Source organism: Miniopterus schreibersii (assembly GCF_964146895.1).
Source record: "Miniopterus schreibersii genome assembly, chromosome: 13".
In the NCBI taxonomy this organism is placed as follows: domain Eukaryota; kingdom Metazoa; phylum Chordata; class Mammalia; order Chiroptera; family Miniopteridae; genus Miniopterus; species Miniopterus schreibersii.
In genome coordinates, this window is record NC_138113.1 from 21,615,900 (window position 1) to 21,636,987 (window position 21,088).

General features: G+C 39.8%; 1 protein-coding gene across 3 annotated transcripts in view; it reads right to left on the minus strand.

Moving 5' to 3' along the window:
• Positions 1–21,088, minus strand: part of THADA (THADA armadillo repeat containing) — a 267,741-nt gene that overhangs the window by 149,131 nt on the left and 97,522 nt on the right. For all 3 annotated transcript variants that reach the window (XM_081155905.1, XM_081155906.1, XM_081155904.1), the window contains exons 27-28: positions 6,349–6,438; positions 4,894–5,025 (exon numbers count right to left, since the gene is read on the minus strand). In XM_081155905.1, the coding sequence (XP_081012031.1) occupies positions 4,894–5,025; positions 6,349–6,438 (222 nt within the window). The remainder of the gene's footprint in view (positions 1–4,893; positions 5,026–6,348; positions 6,439–21,088) is intronic.

Below are 21,088 nucleotides of genomic sequence, written 5' to 3' on the forward strand. Positions count from 1 at the left end.
CAAAATCCAGCGAAGCCTCCTTTCTACATAACCAGTGGGATACAAAATGGGGCTCCAATGCTGTAGGACTAGAGTCCCTTAAGTGCTTCGAAGACAACTGTCCCAATTCACACTGTTTCATTTTGAGGTTAATAATTCAATCTGTGCCCAAACCCAGGCTAAGCAGAGAAAGGAACCAAAAAACAAAGACAAACCAAAAAACCCACAGCTGCATCTGCGTGGAGAGACATGAAGATTTATTTGGAGAGAATAACCACTGAGCACATAAATCACGGTATGATGCAGTAAGACGAACAGCAAGATAGGAGGTTTAAGTAACAAATGCTACAGCCATTCAGAGGGCGAGATGATCAGAGTGAGGTGGAGAGAACGAAGGGCATGCCTTCCTTCCCAGCAGTGTTTCCACATTTATCTCTCTACAAAGCAATTCCTGTCTTCGACTTGTCTACGAGGACTCTGGGAAGACAGAGCCAGTAGGAAGATGCAGCCTTTAGGAGAGCTCCCAGCATCACAATCGCAAATGAAGGGGACGCCAATTACTGCCCCAGCTCTACACTGTGGAAAACAAGTTCTTCCAGCCTCGTCACCTGGGTAGTGAGCACAGTGATAATCCTTGAATTATGTAACTTTTAAGGAAAATGAAACAAGAGTCACTGTTATTTCCCAACAGCAAAGGCTTAAAAGGCCTAACTTACTCTTGGTTTTTGTTCCTAATTCCCTTTTAACACTGGTACAATAAAAAAGTTCCACAAAATAGTTTTAAAAGATATAAAACACATATTTTCCAATTTTTAAAAAATTGTTGACTAGATTTTTCAATATCTCAACTAAAAAAGTCTCTCCTGCCTAGGTTCCTGTGGATATTTCCACTGTCATGTTGAATTGAGATTGCATTGTTACTTCTACTTCAGCATTTTTTAGAGAAAAGATATACAGATTTCACTGAACATTTATCTAAAGTGATCAATGACTGAAATGATTTGCAATAAAAATAAGCAAAAAAGGGGGGAGAGATCCTTTTAAAAGCACCCAAAGAGTAAATAAAAGGCAGCGGAGGGATTGATTTCTCCCACAGATATTAATCTGATGCTGCGACTTCAGTTATCAGAAATAGAAGGTGCTTTCTGTCTCAATTGATACCCCTGGAAACACAGGTCCACACTGGTCCCGAGAGGTAAGCAGCCTTGTCCAAGTATCACAGCAAGTGAGTAAGTGGCAGAAGGTGGACAGAACCAGGTCTCTTGAGTCCAGGGCCTTTGCTCTACTCAGGACCTCATGCTGTTGCTTAGGTCTGGGCATATTTGGTTTCCTATAGCTCTTCAATTCAAACTTGAAACTTGCCTGTGAAAGGGAATTCAAAGGTGCATGTCCAGAGATATTCTGGTCTCTAAAAAGTCCCAGACAAGTGGGCCCTGGAGAGCTGTATTCAGGGAGCTAATTGGGGTTCCTGTGAAAGCATGAGTAACTGCTTTGTGGTATCTGAACTGAAGGGTGAAATGCCTTAAATTGAAGGCATTATGTTCATGGTGAAGGGCTGTGTATCTGAATCAGCATAGCATCAGGGACATAAAATATACTGGATCCAAAACAAAAACTTACAAACAAAACACTGGGATTAGAATTATAATTTCTATGCCAAGATGATGCAACAACCCTAACTGCACACATGCATAACTTTGGAAAATCCAAACCAGAAACGTCTAAGATTTAAGTCAACAAAGCAAATCAACAGAGATTTAAGTTTATACTCCCCAACGTGGAATAGGGAACAAAAATACTAATAATACTTACAAACATTATTAGAGAGGAAGGAAATGGCAAGCAAGTATCCATAAATCAAAAGGAAGTAGAAAGTTGTCTTTGGGGCCTTTAATCTTCCCATTGTGCAATCACTTTAGCATAGCAACCTTTGTGCTTACTCCCACTAGCTGAAAAATTTCTTTAGCTAAACTTAGAGTGTCCAAGAGCCTGATTAGAGCTCTTCCAAGTACATAAATTAACATCAACAATGCTACAAAAATAAAACACCGCCCATCCGCTTGTGCATACATCCATCTTTTCAGCTATTGTCCCAAGTCAAAACAGCCCAGTCTTTACCAGGACTAGACACACAAAGACTGCCTAGAATGACAGGTTTTATGATCAATTTTTCACTTTCTTCATGAATAATTTTCTCAAAAGCAACTTAAATCCAATGTATACAACATTATCAAATTCACTATTCTAAAAAAAATCTGTTTATAGTTCATAGCTCCAGTGGGACTGTGAACATGTTAAGGTAGCACAGGGTTGTCCCTGTAGTAAGTTGATGAAATCTAAAACTGGGTTTTCCAACTAAATTTCAGATATTTCCACCAAACCACAGAAGATGGTCAAGAAAGAAAAGCCAGCCTTCCTCTATACCTGGCCATAGATTAACCCCATTATCCCAGGCAAAGATCCCACAGATCAGTGAGCCTAGAGAATGGTGGCATCCAATCAAGCCACCCTCACTACTGGAAAAGCAAAGAGCAGCAGATCCCAGTGCTGGTGGAGACATGACTTCTACATCCTGAAAACAGCCTGTACTCAGATCTACTAACTCTGGATATAGGCTCCTTATTGCTCCAAGCAATGGGCCTACTCAGTGTAGCTAAAGCTCTTGGCTACACAAATGGAAACTGGCTATCATGGTATACTAAAAAGCGTACACCCAACATTCTCAACAAGTCCTGCACTCTTGGTTTTGTATTTCAGCTCTACAACTGACTTGCTTTGTGAACTCCAGTTTCTCACCAGAAAAAACAGGGGTGATAACCTCTTCTCAGAGTCACTGTAAGCAAAATGTCCAGTTCAGTGCCTGGCAAATAGTCAAGGTTCAACAAAGGTTGGTGTACTTCCTACTGACCTCTCTGTTCTGAGTATTTTCTTGCTTGTTTTCTGCATTTTGGGTCAAAATCTACTTATAAAACCCCTGAATACCCTAACCAAGTACTAAGTATGGCCCTTTTACCATATAGTTTATTAAAATCATCTTTGTGTGTATGTTTTCGGGTGGAGGTTCTGATAATGTTTAGGTTTAATATTCCATATTTAATCTTGCTGCTCAAAGTGTGATCTAGACACCAGAAGCATCAGCACTACCTGGAAGTTTGTTTGAAAGGCAGACTCTCAGGCCCCACCCCAAACCTACTGAACCAGAATTTACAGATTCCCAAGTCATATGTTTACATCTGTAAGTTTGAGACACACTATCCTATAATACACATGGATATTCAATAAATCAGAGCCTATTGACACTCTAAGGGATCAATTGTGGCAACTTGTGCTGGTGGTGGTTCTCTATGAATCTTTACTCAGGTAGAAAGCAACTACTGACCCAAGGCATTTTCACCAGAAGGATGGGATAATGATATGCTTCTTACCATGTGCCTTTTGAGTTTAAAAAACAATGCATTAAGTACATTGGCTTGAAGGCAATATTTAAATCTTCTGTATTAATGCAATCTTTGTTATAATGTAATATGTGTTTTGAATATAATTAGTTATTCGAGCATTCTTACTATATTATAAACTAACAAATAACAGTTAGGAATGATTCTATCAATGTAGAAATTTCAGGTTTCTAGGATGCAACACACAACAGATTGATTAGTAAGAAGCTGCCACAAACTGAATGTTCTCAACACAGTTTGATCAAGTTCTAAAGCCTACACTGGAATGTGTCTTTTCCCCAACCTATCAACTTTCTGAAACATTTTTTAGTTCTTTCCAGTTACATGTGAAAGTACAATTTTTAAATGCTCCTGAAAGTAAAATTGCAGCCCAAATTCCTAAAATGAATCACCAGATGCTGGATAGGGAGGCTGGTAACTTTGTGTCTCAGGAAACAAAACCCAATCTGAGTGAGTCATCTCTGTGATCACAGATAACACAGCCACAGCCAGAGACGAGCGAAAAACAAATGGCGCAGCGACCACATGTCAGAGTCTCATGTTTAATGGTTTCTCACATTAAAACGCATCAGTCAGCTCTGTGAAACCAGGAAGTGAAACCCAGGACACCACATAAATAACAAAAACACTCTCATAAGTTTGGTATATTTTATCCTTTTGCTCTAAGTCCATTTCAGTTTTTGGAAGATAACATAAAAATGAAGGTGATGTTTTGTCAAGAGGTAAGCAGAAAGGTATAAGCTAATTATTATAACAGGTTCTGAAATATTTCATAAGAAAATTTCAATACTTTTTGGAGGCCTAGTTACTCTGATCCAAAATGAAAAAGGTGATCAGAAGTTGGCAGATGCCACAAAAGATGTAACAGAGGAAGTGGTAACAGGCTCTAGAAGCAGAAACACCTGTTATCATGTGACTCCATGCACAACCTGTATGCATGGCTTTCTTTCTTTCTCAGGTACTCCAAGCTTGAAAGAGAAGACGACTGGGTGGTGAACTCATGCTATACAGCATTGCCATCTAGATGCTACTCCTTGCACCCACTAGGAAACAACCCCATAGTGAAGAACCAGAAGTCCTCCTGAAGCCCTGGACAGGGAGGGGATAAATGCCAGGACCAAGCCTGGCCCATGTTGGCCAGGCTCAACACAGGGGTAATGCAACAGTCAGGCTACGTTTTTCAAAAGGGGGCATCTATCAACACCACACATCCATTAGCAGGCAGGACTCCAAGGAAACATTATTTAAACAGTAGGTGTGAGTGCCTACACCCAACATAAGCATTGTCTTCTGAAATACTGGAGACCAGCTGGGGGCAATGGCAATACCCCTATTCCCTTCCTTCACCAGACCCCTCACAAAGTTAAAAAAATCTGTAATTTCTGAAATAAGAACAAGATAAAATGCCCCCATAAAGCCCCCACGGCCACCCCCATTGTTTCCAGAGAGCATACACTACCTCATAATGAAGGGAATAAATGGAGCCATGCTGAGAGCAGAATAGGTGCCGTCCATCGGGGAAGGGTAGAGTCTCCCCAACACCAACAGTAAGAGAAACATACTTGGATGACGGTTTAGTTCTCCTGTATCACTGAAAAAAAATCATTGTACATAAAAGATTTAAAATTTAAGAAGTGAGGCACTATCTTCCACCATTTTTCTCATTAACTAATTATGTATATAGAGTGAGACTCTCTCTGATTAAGGGATAGCATTCCTTTTTTCACTTTTTTCTCCATTCATGCCATATATCCTACTGTGTAAATGAGGAGGAACTGCGTAAGCCATGGACTAGGCTTTTGCACACGACTCTCTTCTCGGAGCGAATCATTTAATAATTTGCGTCTGCTGTTTTTATTCGAGCTGTTCACACAGGACAGGTGCCTGTTCCAGAAAATGAAATGTGAAACATTCACCACCCAAATGTACTTAAGAAAGTATGAAGAGTCACTTACTAGGGCCAGAAAAGCCTGTCTGCACAAGTTACTAATGAGGAAATGCATCCTAAACAGAAGTAAAATTCACTGATGTTATTTTATTCTCCCATTAAGGCAACTAGTATAAATTCATACCAAGTGCTAGAAGACTAAAAAAGATGCCCATACTAAAAACTCCACTGCCAGCTACAGAATGTGATTGGCAGGACAATGGTGAACTTCTCGATCTCCCCTGGTGAGCCTGGAAACCCTCTTTCTGGCTTTGTGTTTCCAGGGTCACTGGCCATCTCCGCTCAGGTAGACCAAAATCACTTCTGACCCCAGGTGACCAGATTAGGCAGCTAACTGCGGTAGTTTCACAATAGTGAGCTGTAGCAGGCCAGAGATAAAAAAAGACAGGTGTGCATGGACGTAAACTCAATATATAAACACACACGTTTTTAAATATAATAGAAAGAAAATGATTCTTAACAGAAGAAATCACCATGTGCTTCTAAGAAGCTAGTTCCTGCATAACACTGAAGAGAGGATTAAATTTGAAAAAATTTAATATAAAACAGGATTTAAAAAGCATAATGTAAAACAGGATTTTATACAACTCTTCATGTATAAATCTACTAGAGACTCGGGTAACATGGTGCAATAAAAAAGCACTTTAAAAAAAATCCACCTGTGGCCCGGCTGGGCGTGGCTCAGCAGTTGAGTATCAACCTAGGATCCAGGCGATCGGGGTTCAATTCCCGGTCAGGGCACATGTCCGGGCTGTGGGCTCGATCCCCAGTCGGAGGACTGCAGGAGGCAGCAGGTCAATGACTCTCTCATCATTGATGTTTCTCTCTCTCTCTCCAAAAAATAAAAAATTTTTAAAAATCCATCTTCCTTACAAGGAAAGAGTTGATTAAAAACTATTGCCTAGAGGGAAAATCTCCCTTGATCCCATCCTTGATTTCACTGTGTCCCACCCATCCTCTCCTCACCTGTCCACAGTGCTGGATACAGCCTCTAACTGCTTGAGAAGGAAAGGATAGAGTCCCGGGAAACGAGAGAAGAATTCGCTCCCTGTCATTCTGTGGAGAGAGGGCAAAGAGAAAGAAATTACTATCATTTACTTCCTCTAATTTGATAATAAAGCCTCTTTATTTTTCAAAAAGAGAGATAACTGAGGTCATTTATTTAGATATTTATGTATATTTAATTTGTTGGGGTTACAATGGTTAATTAAATAGGTTTCAAGGGTACAATTCTATAATGCATCACCTGTATAATGTATTGTGTGTGCACCATCATAGTCTAGTCTCCCTTCGTCACCATGTATCCCCCCTTCACCTTCTTCTACTCCCCTTTACCCCCACCCCCTTTCCTCTGGTAATCACTATACTATACTTAGATATTTAATGAAATAATGTTAAGAACAAAAACTACATCTTAAGAATTTAATAATCAGTAGAAACAATACATTTAATTTTGATTTGGGAAGTGCTCTTAATATGTAAAACCTTATCTCAAAATTTAAGATTATGTATATTTACAAATATTTGATATTAAATTCTGTCAGGGAAAAAATACATAATTTGTAAAAACACCAAGTTTCCAAGAATTAATTTGGACCATGAATGCAGTCAACACCTGGCTGACTGAGACTGACTCAGCTTCATTAACAAGGGAGGGTCTAGAACAAGGTTTCTCAAAGCTGGAACCAATGACCTTTGTTGTAGGGGGCTGTCCTGGGCACTGCAGGATGTTGAGCGGCCTTCCCAACTTCTACATCCATTAGATGCCACTAGCACCCCAGTCAAGACAATAAAAATTTTTTGTCTCTGGCCATTGCCAGATGTACCCTGCGAGAAAAAAAGGCCCCAGCTGAGACCCACTGGTCTGGAGCATGGTTATCAGACATATGAGCTTGGTGTGTGAGGTTCTGGGGGTCCAATCCCAGCTAACGTCTGTGAGGATTACCTTTTTCATCTTCATAAACGCTACTCTTAAACTCTGACAAGCTCCTGAAAATAGTTCCTCAGACTGCACAACTGACCAGAAAAGCTCAAACCAAATTCAGCATTTAGTTAAATACTCAGTCTCTGTAACTATTAAAGAACTACTTGATGGGGTGACATAAATATTTCCCAACTTGCCCCCCATCAACTCTAGATGTATGCTCCCATTAATGGAGACCCCAAATTATCACATTTTTAAAAATTGCAGTATATTTTACACACAGCAAAATGCTCAAATCTTAAGTGCATCATGCAAACGGTTTTCATACACTTGTGTAATTCACACCTCTATGAAGACTTAGAAACTTTCCTTTATCTCAGCAAGTGCCCTTGTGCCCCTTCCCAGTCAGCTCCCAATCCTCAAAGCAATCATGATTTGATTTCTCTCACCACAGTGTTTTTTGTTTCTATTCTAGAATTTCATATAAATGTAATAGTGCATTATATAACTTTTTGTGTCTGGCTTTTTTTCACTTGGCATAAGGTTTGTAAGATTCATCCGTGTTATTCAATGTATGAAGAGCTTGATTCTGTGTTTGCTGAGTAGTAGTCTGTTGTATGAACATACAAGTTTGTTTATCCCATTCTCCTCTTGACAGACATGGACTGTTTCCACTTCTGGGTTGTCATGAAAAAGCTGCTATAGGTTTTTTTGTGGACATATGTTTTCATTTCTCTTAGATAAATATCTGAGAATAAAACTGCAGTGTGTTTAATATTTTAGGAAACTGACAGTTTTATACTCCCAACCACAAAAAGAGTTCTAGCGGCTCTACATTTTTTCGAACATATTGTCTTTCTTTTTTTCCAGTTTAGCCATCCTAGTGGGTATGCAGTGGCATCTCCCTGTGCTTTTCATTTTCATTTCCTTGATGATTAATGATATTAAACACATTTCATGTGCTTCAGTCACCGGTGTTGCTTTTGCGAAGTATCTATTCAAGATATTTGCCCACTTTTAAATTACGTTGCTTGTTTCTTTTGTCATACATGCATTGAGTGTACTTTCTCCTGGTCTGTGGTTTGCCGATTTAGTTTCTTTCTTTTTCTTTTTTTATTGATCCCTCCACCCCGCATCCAACCCACCCCCAGGCTTTCCCCATACCAATGTCTGTGTCCATGGGTTATGCTTATAAACATATAAGCTCTTTGATTAATCTCTCCCACCCACTCCCCCATCCCCCCCTTCCCTCTGAGATCCCTCAGTCTGTTCCATGCTTCCATGTCTCTGGATCCATTTTGTTCATCAGTTTATTTTGTTTATTATATTCCACATATAAGTGAAATCATGTGGCATTTGTCTTTCTCTGACTGGCTTATTTCACTTAGCATGATTTAGTTTCTTAATCCATTTGGATGAACATAAGTTTTTAAATTTTGATTAAGTCCAATAATTGGATCAATTTATTTCTTTTATGATTCATGCTTTCTATGGCCAAAGAAACCTTTGCCTATTTGAATATAACAAAGATATTCTACTTTCATCTACAAGTTTAATTGTTTTAGCTTTTATGTTGGTAGAGGTCAAGGTTCTTTTTTTCTACATTAGTGTATCATATTTTTAACAGGAAGATGCTATAAGAAAAGACATCAGCCTTAAATAGGGGGGATTATATTATAAAGATGACATTCTTCCCAAATTCAATGCAATTCCAATAAAAATAGTAATATTGTGTACGTGGGGGTGTGTAACCAGATTCTAAAATATATATAGATGTACAAAGGGCCAAGCAATAGGAGCAAAGATAATCTTGAACAACAAAGCTGCAGGACTCATATAATCAGGTAGCTAGAAATATTATAAAACTTTAGTAATTAGAACACTATGGTGACAAATAGGCCAATGAAATAAAACAGAAAGCACAGCCACATGCATACATACACAGATATATGAAAACTTGATTTATGAAAGAGCTGGTATGCAGATGCTAGTATATGAAAATCATACATGCTATGATGACTAATCATCCACACAGACAAAATTAAAATTGGATCCCAATCTCCAACTATATATGAAATTAAATTCCAGTGAATTCAAGACTTAGAAGAAAAAATTAAAACTGCTAAACTCTTTAAAAGACAATAGAGAATAGAATTTATTGAACAAGACCCAAAAAGCATCAACTAGTAGGTACACACACACGACAACACTCAAGCAACTGAGCCACACTGGCCGGGGCTGAACATTTCAACAAATTGTTTTGCACTTAGTAGCCTGATGGGTTTTGACTACATCTTTTAAAAAATATTTGGTTAAAGTTATTGTGTCCATGCTTGATAGGGTAGGACTTTGAAGCGTCCAATGTGCACCTGTGAGGGTTTAAGTAAAACCAAAATCATTTTCTGAGGAGCATTTTGACCTTGTTCAGGCACGCTAAACACACAGGAGGCGCCTTTCTAGTCTAGCATTCTTAGGCTCCACAATACTGTTAACAAATGTTGACCCAATTTCTGCTTCAGCTCACCTAAAAGGCTAAGGCTGAAACTTACTGCAAACACACAGGAGTTTGAGCTCCATGTGCTTACCAGGTAGCGACATCTCAACTCTGCATCAGTCAAGGGCTACTAAAGATCTGGCTTAATATTTATGGAGTGTTGCCAGAGGGATATGCAATATTAACAATTCTTGTGTATTATGAAACAGCTTCAGGAGGCAAGGCATAGGAGGATGTTAGAATTACCTAAGGGGATTATTCAAACTTCACTCACACTTGATTCTCAACTACCCTAAAAGGTGTACGGCATGTTAAATCCAGAACTTAGCTTGCTAATATATTAACAGCAGCCCACAACTAACAAATGACTACATTTTATGGTTAAACTGAGTGAAAAATCACCACTTACAATAGTGCCTCTATATGGGGCAGTTCATAGGCTTGGGGCTGCCCATACAGGTCCGTAATCTAGCCTTATGTTAAAAGGCCAAGGTCATGGAACCATTTTAGGCCATACTTGAATCTCCCTCCTCTGAATCCTGGAACTTGTGAGTTTTACCTCTCACTTGCTACTTAATCAAAACTGCAGTGGAATCATATTTCTCTCAAGAAAGTAGCAAATATATTTTTTAAATACCTATATATTCATGTTGAGTACTGTGTTAGATCCTATGGGAGATACTAACAATATGAGATAGTCACTGCTCTTAGAGCTTAAAATCTAGTTAGGAAGACAAGCCATACACATTAAACATAGCTAATAACGTAAGGCAAACCAGTGCAAGGGTCAAATGAACAATGCTTACGATAAGAGTACAGAGTTGGAAAAAATATCATTGGGGGCTGAAGAGGTTAGGGAGAGATTTGTGGGAAACATGGAAACCAAGATGAGTCTGGAAAAACTGGAAGAGTGGATTAAAAAGGAGAGAAGACAGCATGGGCAGGTACAGGAACCAAGTGGGCAGATAAACTGGCTGGATGAAAAGAGGACTGACTTCATGACAAGAGAAGGTAGAACAGGTGGATGGCATACAATTTTTTTAGAAATCTGAATCTCAGAGTAAGCATATTCACCTGTCTTACAGGCACTGAACGTTTCTGAACAGAAGAGAGATGTGAGAAGAGCAGAGAGACTAGACTAGAGAGTAGAAACACGGTGACCCAATGGACATTCACTAAATGTGCACATTTTAACCTCAACTAGAGCATAAATATCATAGGTAAGGGACTGCATCTACACTTCCTTGCACCTCTCTTGATACACAGCACAATACTATGTAAATGTCCACTGACTGGTAAGTATTTTGGCGATGAATAAATAAATACTACTAGCCAGAGAAGAAAAAAATTCTAATATGGTTAATCTCAAACCTATGCCTTATGCCTTTCAGTGATTGGTACCCAACCAACTGACACCTAACTACCCATCCAACTTTCTGAGCCTGAAACTCCCCATGCATATAGTCAACAGGCAAATCTTGCTGTTTCTACCTCTGGAGTAGCTGTTGAATTCACTGTTCTCCATCCCGACTGCTGCCGCCCCAAGTCTAACTGCTTATCTTTTGCCTTGAAACTGTGTCAGCCTCTCACCCAATCTCTTTGCTTACATCTTCCCTCCTCTTAACTCTCTGCTGTGACAAGAATTCTCTTTCTGAAATACAAATCTAATCATGTGATATTATGAGATTAATGGCTCCCTACTGCTTTTTGAAAAGCCTAAACTCCTTAGCCTGCTTAAATTCTGCTTAATTTGACTCACTTATCCAGCCATTTTTCTGCCTCTCTACCTTTACAGCCTATCCACACAGACTGGGGGGGGAGGGAACAGGGAGCAGTTCTATCAATATTCAAGATTTTCTAGTACCCAGATCTTGGCAAATGTTGTTTGTACTTTCTACTAGGAAAAGCTTCTTCCCTTCCTTATCCCAGACCAACTCTCCAAATAATCCTTCAATTTTGGGCTTCGGATGACTTTGGGATACTTTCCTGATGTCCCAAATATGGGTTGGGTGCCTGCCACTGGTGTTACTATAACCTATAATCACCTCATCATAGCATTTGAAGTATGTCATACATGGAATTTCCTATTTAATTTCTTATTTCTCCCATCAGACTATACATTCTACATGGGCAGAGACTGTATCTATCTTATTTTTCCACATTATCTCAGATACTAAGTATGATGCTTAGCTCACAGCTGGCGCCTCATAAACAGTTGCACAGCAAATGAAGCAAAACAAAAGGAGAGAGACCTTGACATGTCAAGGAGAAAAGAAATTATGACTTAAAATGGTGAGAAATTCATAATTTCTTAAAGTGCCTTGTTAGCTCTGTCTGAGGACATTCAGAATCACATTTGAATTAATAAATTGAATATCCTGCCAGGGCTTGAAATCTTTTTAAACACAAACATATAAAGCTTGTCTCACTGGTTTGCAAACAGTTCAATTCTAGCTCACCCAATAAGCAAAGAGGCTGATCTGTTACCTCCACAGATAGAGCAAGCCCTGGGGGTAAATTCTCCAGTGACAGGCATTTCAAACCTGTTTATCTATGTGGCTAAAAACTAGCCCAGCAACTTTATGAAAACAAGAAGTGGTAGCCAAAAGGAAAACTGAACCTCTTGTAAGTTCAAGCTCCTAGGAAGACAAAAGGAGACCACCAAAAATTGTGAATGGGATACGACAGACAGACATAGGTGAAAACAAACAAGCCAGGACAGCGGGTGAGAATAAAGAGCTCTAATTTGGGACTGTCAGGCTGGACAAAAGCTCAGTATTCCCTATCCCATCAGGTAAGATTATGCGGGCACAATGGGCGAGAGGCCCTTGGGGAAACAGAAGCTTCTTGAAAAGAATCCACTTGTCTAGCACCAAGAATAAGGCACCGGAGCCCGGGTGCTGTGCGCTCCACCAGAGCACTCTGCTTGCCATGCTCAGTGCTGGACCCCGAGCCAGCCGGGGCAGAGGCCGAAACGGCTAGGTCAGGGAGGTTTACTGAATGAATGGACATGCCTGCCTGGCACCATTTTGTGTTATTTTAAAAGTTTGTTGTTGTTTTTAAATTAGCACTACTTATCTGTTGAGGAAAAAATTGATAATAAAGAACACTGCAAAGAAAAATCTAAAAAATCACCACAAACTCACCACCCCCAAAATAGCTGCCAATCTGTTTTGATGTCTGTCCAACTACACCTTTCTCATTATATATTATTCTATAACTTGCTTTTTACACTTAACAGTATATCAAGAACACTGTTTCATTTCAATCTGAACCCATTTTAATGTGGGCAGCGTGGCTCATTCTCTCTGTGCATCTCTTATGTCTGAGCATACGTCTGGGGTGCTAACCCAGAAAGATTCGTCTCCATCTTGGCTAAACCACGTGTGAATAGCAGTCCCTCCTTCAGCCACGTTCAGAGCTTACCTTGGCCTGCGCGTTCCACGCCTAACCTTGGTAATGCCGAGGGTCTAGTTTTAGAGTGCTTCTGAGCTTCTGCTATTTTGGTAGTCTTTGAATCCAGCCTGCCACCTAACACATTTGAACCTAACTTAGCCTAGAAAGACCTTCACTTGAATCAAACTTCTATTTCTCTTAGAGACCCTGCCCTAAGATCTGCCGCACATATAAAAAACTGAAATGTCAGAAGTACATGCTTCTGAGATTAACAAAAGCATCCTGATGAAAACTATCATGCAACGAGAAGAAGCATTTGGTGAAATGTGTTAAAAATTAAAAAACCCCAATTCCTACATATACATCCCCTATCATTCTCAATCATCCCAGGAATGGGGACCAACGGAATAATGCACAAAGGTATAAAGAGAGAAAGGTAGCAAAGGCGAGCAAAAACATGCAGGGGTAAGGAGCTGCACAGTAGACAGCGAGGAGCTACACAGCTTGTGCCTAGTTTCTAAAAAAAAAACAAACACAATTTATTCACAGGCCGTGGAACAAACATCATAAATCTGGCCATTAGATGAAAACAAATGCTGATGGCAAAAACCTGGAGGTTTTCAGACTGTATTTCAAATGGGAACCCAATAAACTATGAAAACCTAGCTACTCCCCAGATTCTGGCCTATAAAACCACCCCACAGAGAATCAGCTAAGGGCCTATGTCTCCTTGGCCCAGTGATTACTGATAAAAACAGCAAGCTTCATCTTAAGAAAAACAGTACCTCCAAGTGGAAACAAACCTACAAAGAAGACAAAGCACACAGACATACACACACTTCAAAGGGTGATCAAATGTAAACTAATAAAATAGAAACAACTAATAGCAAGGAACTCTGGGTTTGGAATTCCACCATGAGGCCCATCTCTGAATCCTCTCCCCCATCTCTGACTGGGGCTGACACCAGCATTCCTCCCTAGAGTAGTAGCAGTTATAAAATGATGAGTGATTGGACAGAAGAGATGTTAGTGGTCCCAGAGTGAGAATCTCACACTCACCAAGCACCTGTAATCATTGTAATGGGTCCACCAGGAAGTCCTGTAATTAAGTTGCAGGCAAACCATGTAGGAAGTTAAAGGAAAGGCATCTTCTTCAGGGCCTCTGTTCTAAGTGCACTGACTCTGACCAAGTCTCCTGCAGTGTCCCCTGTAGACAGCCATGAAATTCTTGAACTTGTTGAATGCTTTTCTAATCCTTCCCTTCAGGAACTGCTTTCCAGGTGGAGAATCTCCCAAATCACAAGATTAGCCATCACTATACTCTACCCAGAGAGGAAGGTGAAAGGTTTTGGTTGTGAAAGTGCACTGTCATCCCGAGGGTAAAACCACTGGCCCAAGGATGGGCCTAGAAATACATTTCCACATAGCCAGTTGGCCAATAAATACACATCTCTTGAATTCCTCTTGTGAGCAAGGTCTCACTCAGGCAGCTTATATGGATATTTTTATACCAGGATGTTTTTTCTTAGAAAATTCCATCATCTATAAAAATCTCAGAATCAGTCTATCTCCAATAGTTAATTCAATAATCATTTTCTAAGCAGTTTGCAATAGAACATTTTCAAAGATGGCCACAAATCCTACTGCCCTGTGTTCATGCCTCCCTCCCTTGACTCTCTTCCTCTCCCCTTGACTCTAATCTAGCTCTGTGACTTCTCTGATCAACACAAGGCCATAGAAGTGATGTTGTGCAGGTTCTGCCTTAGGCTTCAAGAGGCACAGCAGCCTCTGTATTCACTGTCTTGAAGATGAGACTGCTCTGCTAGAGAAAGACTCCCTACCCCCAGTCATTTCTGCCCCCTGCAGACATTCCAACCCCAGCTGAGGTCTCAGAAAAACAAATGTAGCTACCTGAGTGATCCCAGATGACACCATATGGTGAAGAACCAGCCAGCTGAACCCAGCCAACCCACGGAATTGTGAGAAATACTAAATTATTATTTTAAGCCACTAAATTTTCAGGTGTTTGTTATGCAGCAATAGGTAACTAAAAGGGATGCTGATAGCAAGGATCACACAGATTAGCTACTATATTTATTCTCTCCTAGTTCTGGGGGCCAGAAATCTGAAATCTCTATCAATGGCCCAAAATCAAAGTGTCAGCAGACCACCTCCAGAGGCTCTTGGGGAGAATCTGATTCTCACCTATTCTAGCCTCTGGTGGCTGCTGGCATTCCTTGGCTTGTAGCTGCATTATTCCAACCTCTATCTCTGTGGTCACACTGATATCTCTTCTTTTGTCTCTCAAATCTCCCACAACCCCACTCTTATCGATGATTGCATTAGGGCCCAACCAAATAATCCAAGATAAACCACCCATCACAAGATCCTTAATTTAATCATATCTACAAAGACCCCTTTTCCTTACAAGATAACATTTACAGGTCCCAGGGATTAGGACCTGATGTCTTTGGGGTGTGTGTGGGGGGGGGTGGGGGGGTCATTATGCTGCCTATCACAACTGCAAAAACAAGAGCTAAGGCACTAGGGGGCAGAATGAATGTAACTGGTTTCCAAACCTTTAAAGCAACAAAACATTTTCCCCCCAATATAATCCCAATATTTAAAATATAAAAACAAAGTAAAACCTGAACTGTTCTGGCTGGAACAGGGTTGAGGGGAGTAGTCATCAGTCTGGCCTCCTCCTCACCCTTAGCAAGCACAGGCCCTGATACGCCTCGCGAGCTCCAGAGGCAACCATCGACCTCGAGGGCTTGAGAAGACAAAGTGAAACTCGGAATGTGCACATCCCCCACCTCCTTACTTCCTACTATTCCCATCTTTTCAATCTCTCTAGTTAAAGCAGCGCACTCCCTCCATCACTGCCCATAGTTCCCTATAATGCCGATTTTTATCTTTTTCATAACAGTAACAGTTACTGTGGCTTTATTAAAACATGTTTCGAGCCTGTGTCCTCTTACTAGGAAGTTAGCTCCTTGAGAATAAAAACTGTCTTGTTCCTGCTCTAACCCCAGCACCTAGAATGGTGCTAGCACATAGGAGACATTCAGTAAATATCTGCTGCCTTCTTACTGTTTTCTTAGAACTCCCTCCACAAATCTCCAGCCCCAATTAAGGATGAGCTGTCTTCCTTTCAACCACAGGGGTCCTATCCCCATCAGCCTGACTCTAAAGATATGTAGAGAATTTAAAAACTCTTATTTGATCATTCTAAAGAGCATCACATAAGCATTAAAACCCTAGTCAAGCACATGCATTATACATTCAAACAGCTCAACCAGTTCAGAACCTGCCTCATCCAAAATGCTAGAAATCACCCAGAAACTTCTCTTTTACTCACTAACAATTAATAGACTAATTTAGCAGAAGGTCCAATATTTCAAAATAAACTTTTTGGTTTCTATCCCTGTAATACTTTTGTTCAGTCAACTCTGTCAAGATTCTACTCCAAACCTTAAAGACATTTCCATTAAGGCTAATATTAATTTGCCAATTCATATTATTAAAGAGAGGGGAAGGTGCCAATACAGTCCCAGACTTCAAGGAACATCTCAGAACTAGAAGGACTCTCAGAAAAGGTCTAATAATCATTTAATTTTACAGATGAAGAAGCTGATACCCAGGGGAATTAAGTGAGTTTTCCAAGATCGAAATACAGGTTGGGGAGAGTGTAGGGCTAGAACACAACTTGCTTTTTTCCCAATCTAGTCACCAGTTTTCAGGGTTTCTATTATACAGGTAATCTAACCATCCCTATGCTAGGCATCCACTTGACACAGTGGCCCAGGTCCGCCAGTTTTCAAAGAAGTTCATGTCCTCACAACTGGGTCAGATATCTCTCTCTCCACTGCTGTCCATCTGCCTGGTCAAGTTAGGTTAAGGTTCCCACCCTGAGATCCCACTTCCATACACTGAGCCAGGCCCACCCACTAACTTTAAAGTAGATGGGCAGGCAAATGGCCAGCTAAACGAATCTTTAAAAATCTGTCCTTCTGCTCTTAGAAAGTACTTTTGGAGATCAATGGGCCACCGGTACTCTATTTGGCCTAATAAGTAACAAGCCTCTCCTGTATTCAAATTATGAGACTCTTATAATACAGTACAACACCCTTAACCACCCCTACTAATGCCCGCCACACACAAAAACAAAAAACACGCACAAAAACCTCTAACTCCCATGCAAATCAGATGAGGAAAGACAGTGTGTACTTGTTCTTACTCAGACTCAATGCTTCCCTTTCGCCAGTGAACCCATGTTTTTCCTAAGTTTGCGAAAACTCATGCCAAGACTTATTTATATGAAAAAACAAACACAAAAACAAGTAACAAGCAGTCACCAGGCAAAAGTTACCCTCCCAATTAAACACAATGTTGTCCATAACTAGGTATGATGGGACGTCCGGTGTGCGTTTTCCCAAATTCACAGCTGGAAGAAATGAAATGAGACTCAGAACATAAAGTGTGATTTTCTTCAGCTGCAGAAGTATGGAAAGGAGTCCACGTAGTGGATTGTCCAACTCAGACTGAAAATTTAGTCTTCTCTCCCAATAACTGCCTGCAAGTACTCAAAAAAAGGGGTAATTTTCAACAGATTGGCTGGATCTCCAGACGGAGAAGAAAAGCAGCGTTTGGCAGAGTTGTAAAAGGAACATTTTGGACATCTTAGCCATTTGTTTTTTGGGGAGCCAGAAAACTAATCTGGAACAAGTATAACTCATTAACGTTATTATTATTAAAAACCCTAACCTCTGGCTCCCGGGGCTGGCAGCAGGAAGCAAATTGGTTTCCGTAGCAATGCAAATGAAGTTTATTAAACCAGACGTTGCAGTATTGGGGTCCTGTGTTTGGTATCCTCACGAATGCCGATTGCTTAAGTACTCTGAAGTTAGCAGGCTGCCCCCTCTTTGCAGCCCCTGGAAAGCCATCTGCTTGGCCCTGACAGCAGCCTGTACATTGAGATCACACAGAGGCAGGCTTTCAACCTGGCTAGGGACCATTCACTTCCATGCGTGTTTCCCCCCAACAGCCAGGCCCCGAGTCCTTCAAAGGCTGAGGCTGTGTTTGCCACCTCGACTGTATCTCCTGCAAGTCTGGTAGAGGAGACAGACAGAATGCACTTCCTACATTTTTAAAAGCAAATAAAAGAATAAATCATGCCTCTATTCTTCCCCTCTTTTGAGCTATATTCTATTAATTACAATTAATATATGTTCATTAAAAAAATCAGACATTCTACAAATGAGTAAATAGTAAAAGAAAGAACATTTCAATACACAGGGTTAGAGTGTCAGCCTGTGCACTGGAGGGTCATGGGTTCAATTCCCAGTTGAGGGCGAGTATCTGGGTTGCAGGTTCGATCCCTGGCACAGGTAAGGGCCGGTGTGGGAGGCAACTAGTGGATGTGTCTCTCTCACATCAGTGTTTCTCTCTCTCTCCTCCTCCCCTCTCCCTTCCAATCTCTAAAAATCAATGGAAAAAATATCCTCACTCCTTGGGTGAGGATTGAAAAAATACCCTCCTGTTCTTATTTCATGTAATCGATTTCATCTCATTTTTCTGAGAATATTAATTTACTTTTTTTTTTTTAGTTTTCTTCTGGTCTCTATTTTTACCTGTTTCTGTTTAATTTTTTTAAATTTTATTTTATTTCCATTCTTCTTCTAATACTGATTTTAAATTTAGGCAGTAGCTGTTTCTTGGAATGACTGTAGTATTCTCTCCCTATCATACGCACATACACACTCCAATGCAAAAAATAATTCTATCCATTAAAAGGAGAAGCATGAAGTTCCATAGTGTGTCAAACAAGGGTTAGAAACAGGCCAACAAGAAGAAGGCACGAATGAAGACTGCCCAGAATGAGCAATGTGGCAGAAAGGCATTTCACTCAAAGGACAGGTTCTAGTTTAGACTCATCCACAGAAATTTTTCATCATGTAACGCTGAAGTATATCAGCTCTACACCCACAATGTTCTACTTTTACGATTTTCCTTCTTCCAATTCAGCTACGACTCCAAAGCAACAGAGACGCAATAGTTATTAAGGAGGCAGGAAATCCTTCCAGCTAACCAACTTTACATACTGTTCCTTATGGTCAAAATCTTGACCACATGTGGTAGCTCTTTTTGACTTTATGACCTTGTTTCTAAGACTGTCAATTATGTTCACCGTTATTTGAGCAGAGGAGCTGCTTAAATGCCAAAGACTACTCTACAGTGCTATTTAACTTTCCCAACAGAGACTCACTGACACTGGGAGTTTGGTAAAATCTTTTACCTAACCTTACAGAGACACTTCCCAGTAAATATTTGAAGTATATAAATACCTCCAAGTCAAATCTTTAAAATGTATAAAACTCACACAAATGTTAAGCCAAATGCCATCTTAATTATATAATTACATTTGAAGTAAAATAATGCTATTAGTTCAGACAAACTAAGGCAGTTCAAATATTATTTATCGGACTACATTAAGCCTATTTCCAATGGTAAAATATTTTTTTATAATACAGACAGCATTTTATTTTAGAAAAGCTGCTACTACATCATGGAGTAAAATTTGAAACCACAGATTACTTATTCTGTGGTGGAATGAGAAAATACAATGGAGGGAGAGAGAAAAGGTTTGGAATCAGTCAGACAGAGGAGCACTACTTGTTGGCAGTGTAACCTTGGGTGAATTGCTCAGCCTTGCTGCGTACCTTTTCATTTGGCTCTCTATAAAATGGGAATAATAGTGCCTACTTTGTGGAGTTACTGTGAGAAATGAGATATTACCGAGACAAACCTCACACTGTACCTCTCAACAAATTACACACATTGTTCTTTTGCCTTGGCTCCTTTACCCAGCCCTCTTTGTCCCCTCCCCACTTTAAAGAGAAGATGAAAGGAATAGAGGGGAGATTAGGATAAATTACCACTAAGGTCAACATACTCTGAGATTCTAAGATCCAAGAGTACCTGAGAACATAAGTTGCTTTCACTCTTGTTATACAAGAATTTTTAAAAATGCATAAAGTGTAGGCACTGAAAATATGGTTAAAATTTGGGTTTGGCATAAAAAATTTTTACCAAGTATCCTGAATATGTTAACACCTATACTTTGCAGTACTTGTACACTATAAATTATTTATCTATAAGAGCCAAAGGCCAGGAAGAAAGCTATAAAAGGGAATAGATGGATTCATACTGGTAGAAAAAACATGGTTAAAGTGTCTAAACACATACACACACACACACACACACACACACACACACACAAAATGTATGAAACAATAAAAATGATGGTATACAATGCTGCTCTCACACTCTTCCACTTACACAGTAAAAGAAAACAGTATTTGTTTTTGATGTGCCCATACGAGTACACTGTAACTGAACATACACACAAATTTCCTTAGAAAAGGAAACCATATTTCTCATAATTATTTGTGATTACAATTGACTGGCTAGCAGCTGAGTCTGTATGGAAAAAGTTTCAAGTCACTCTAACAGTTTTCTAAAAAGCCTCCAAATTTTCCAGAAAACAACCTACAAAAATGATTGATGTAAAGACTAAATAAAAAATAACAAATTAAAAGAACAGTTGCTGATAGTTTTCATATGTAAATTTTGGCATTCCATCTTATTTTTAATTAATTCCATTAAATTGGTGTTTCATAGGTCAGAGGATTTTATGACTACACACCAAAAATGTTGTTTATAAAGCCATTTACAGGGAAACTGCCCACAAGATTTTTCTAATACATGTTTTCCTTTTGTCCAATTCAAATTGTTATTGCTTCATTTCCCCCTCCTGTTAGTCGACTTCCTTTCCTTGCCCTTCTACAAGGGGTAGCTCATCACACGCACTATTCCATTCTTTTTGGAAT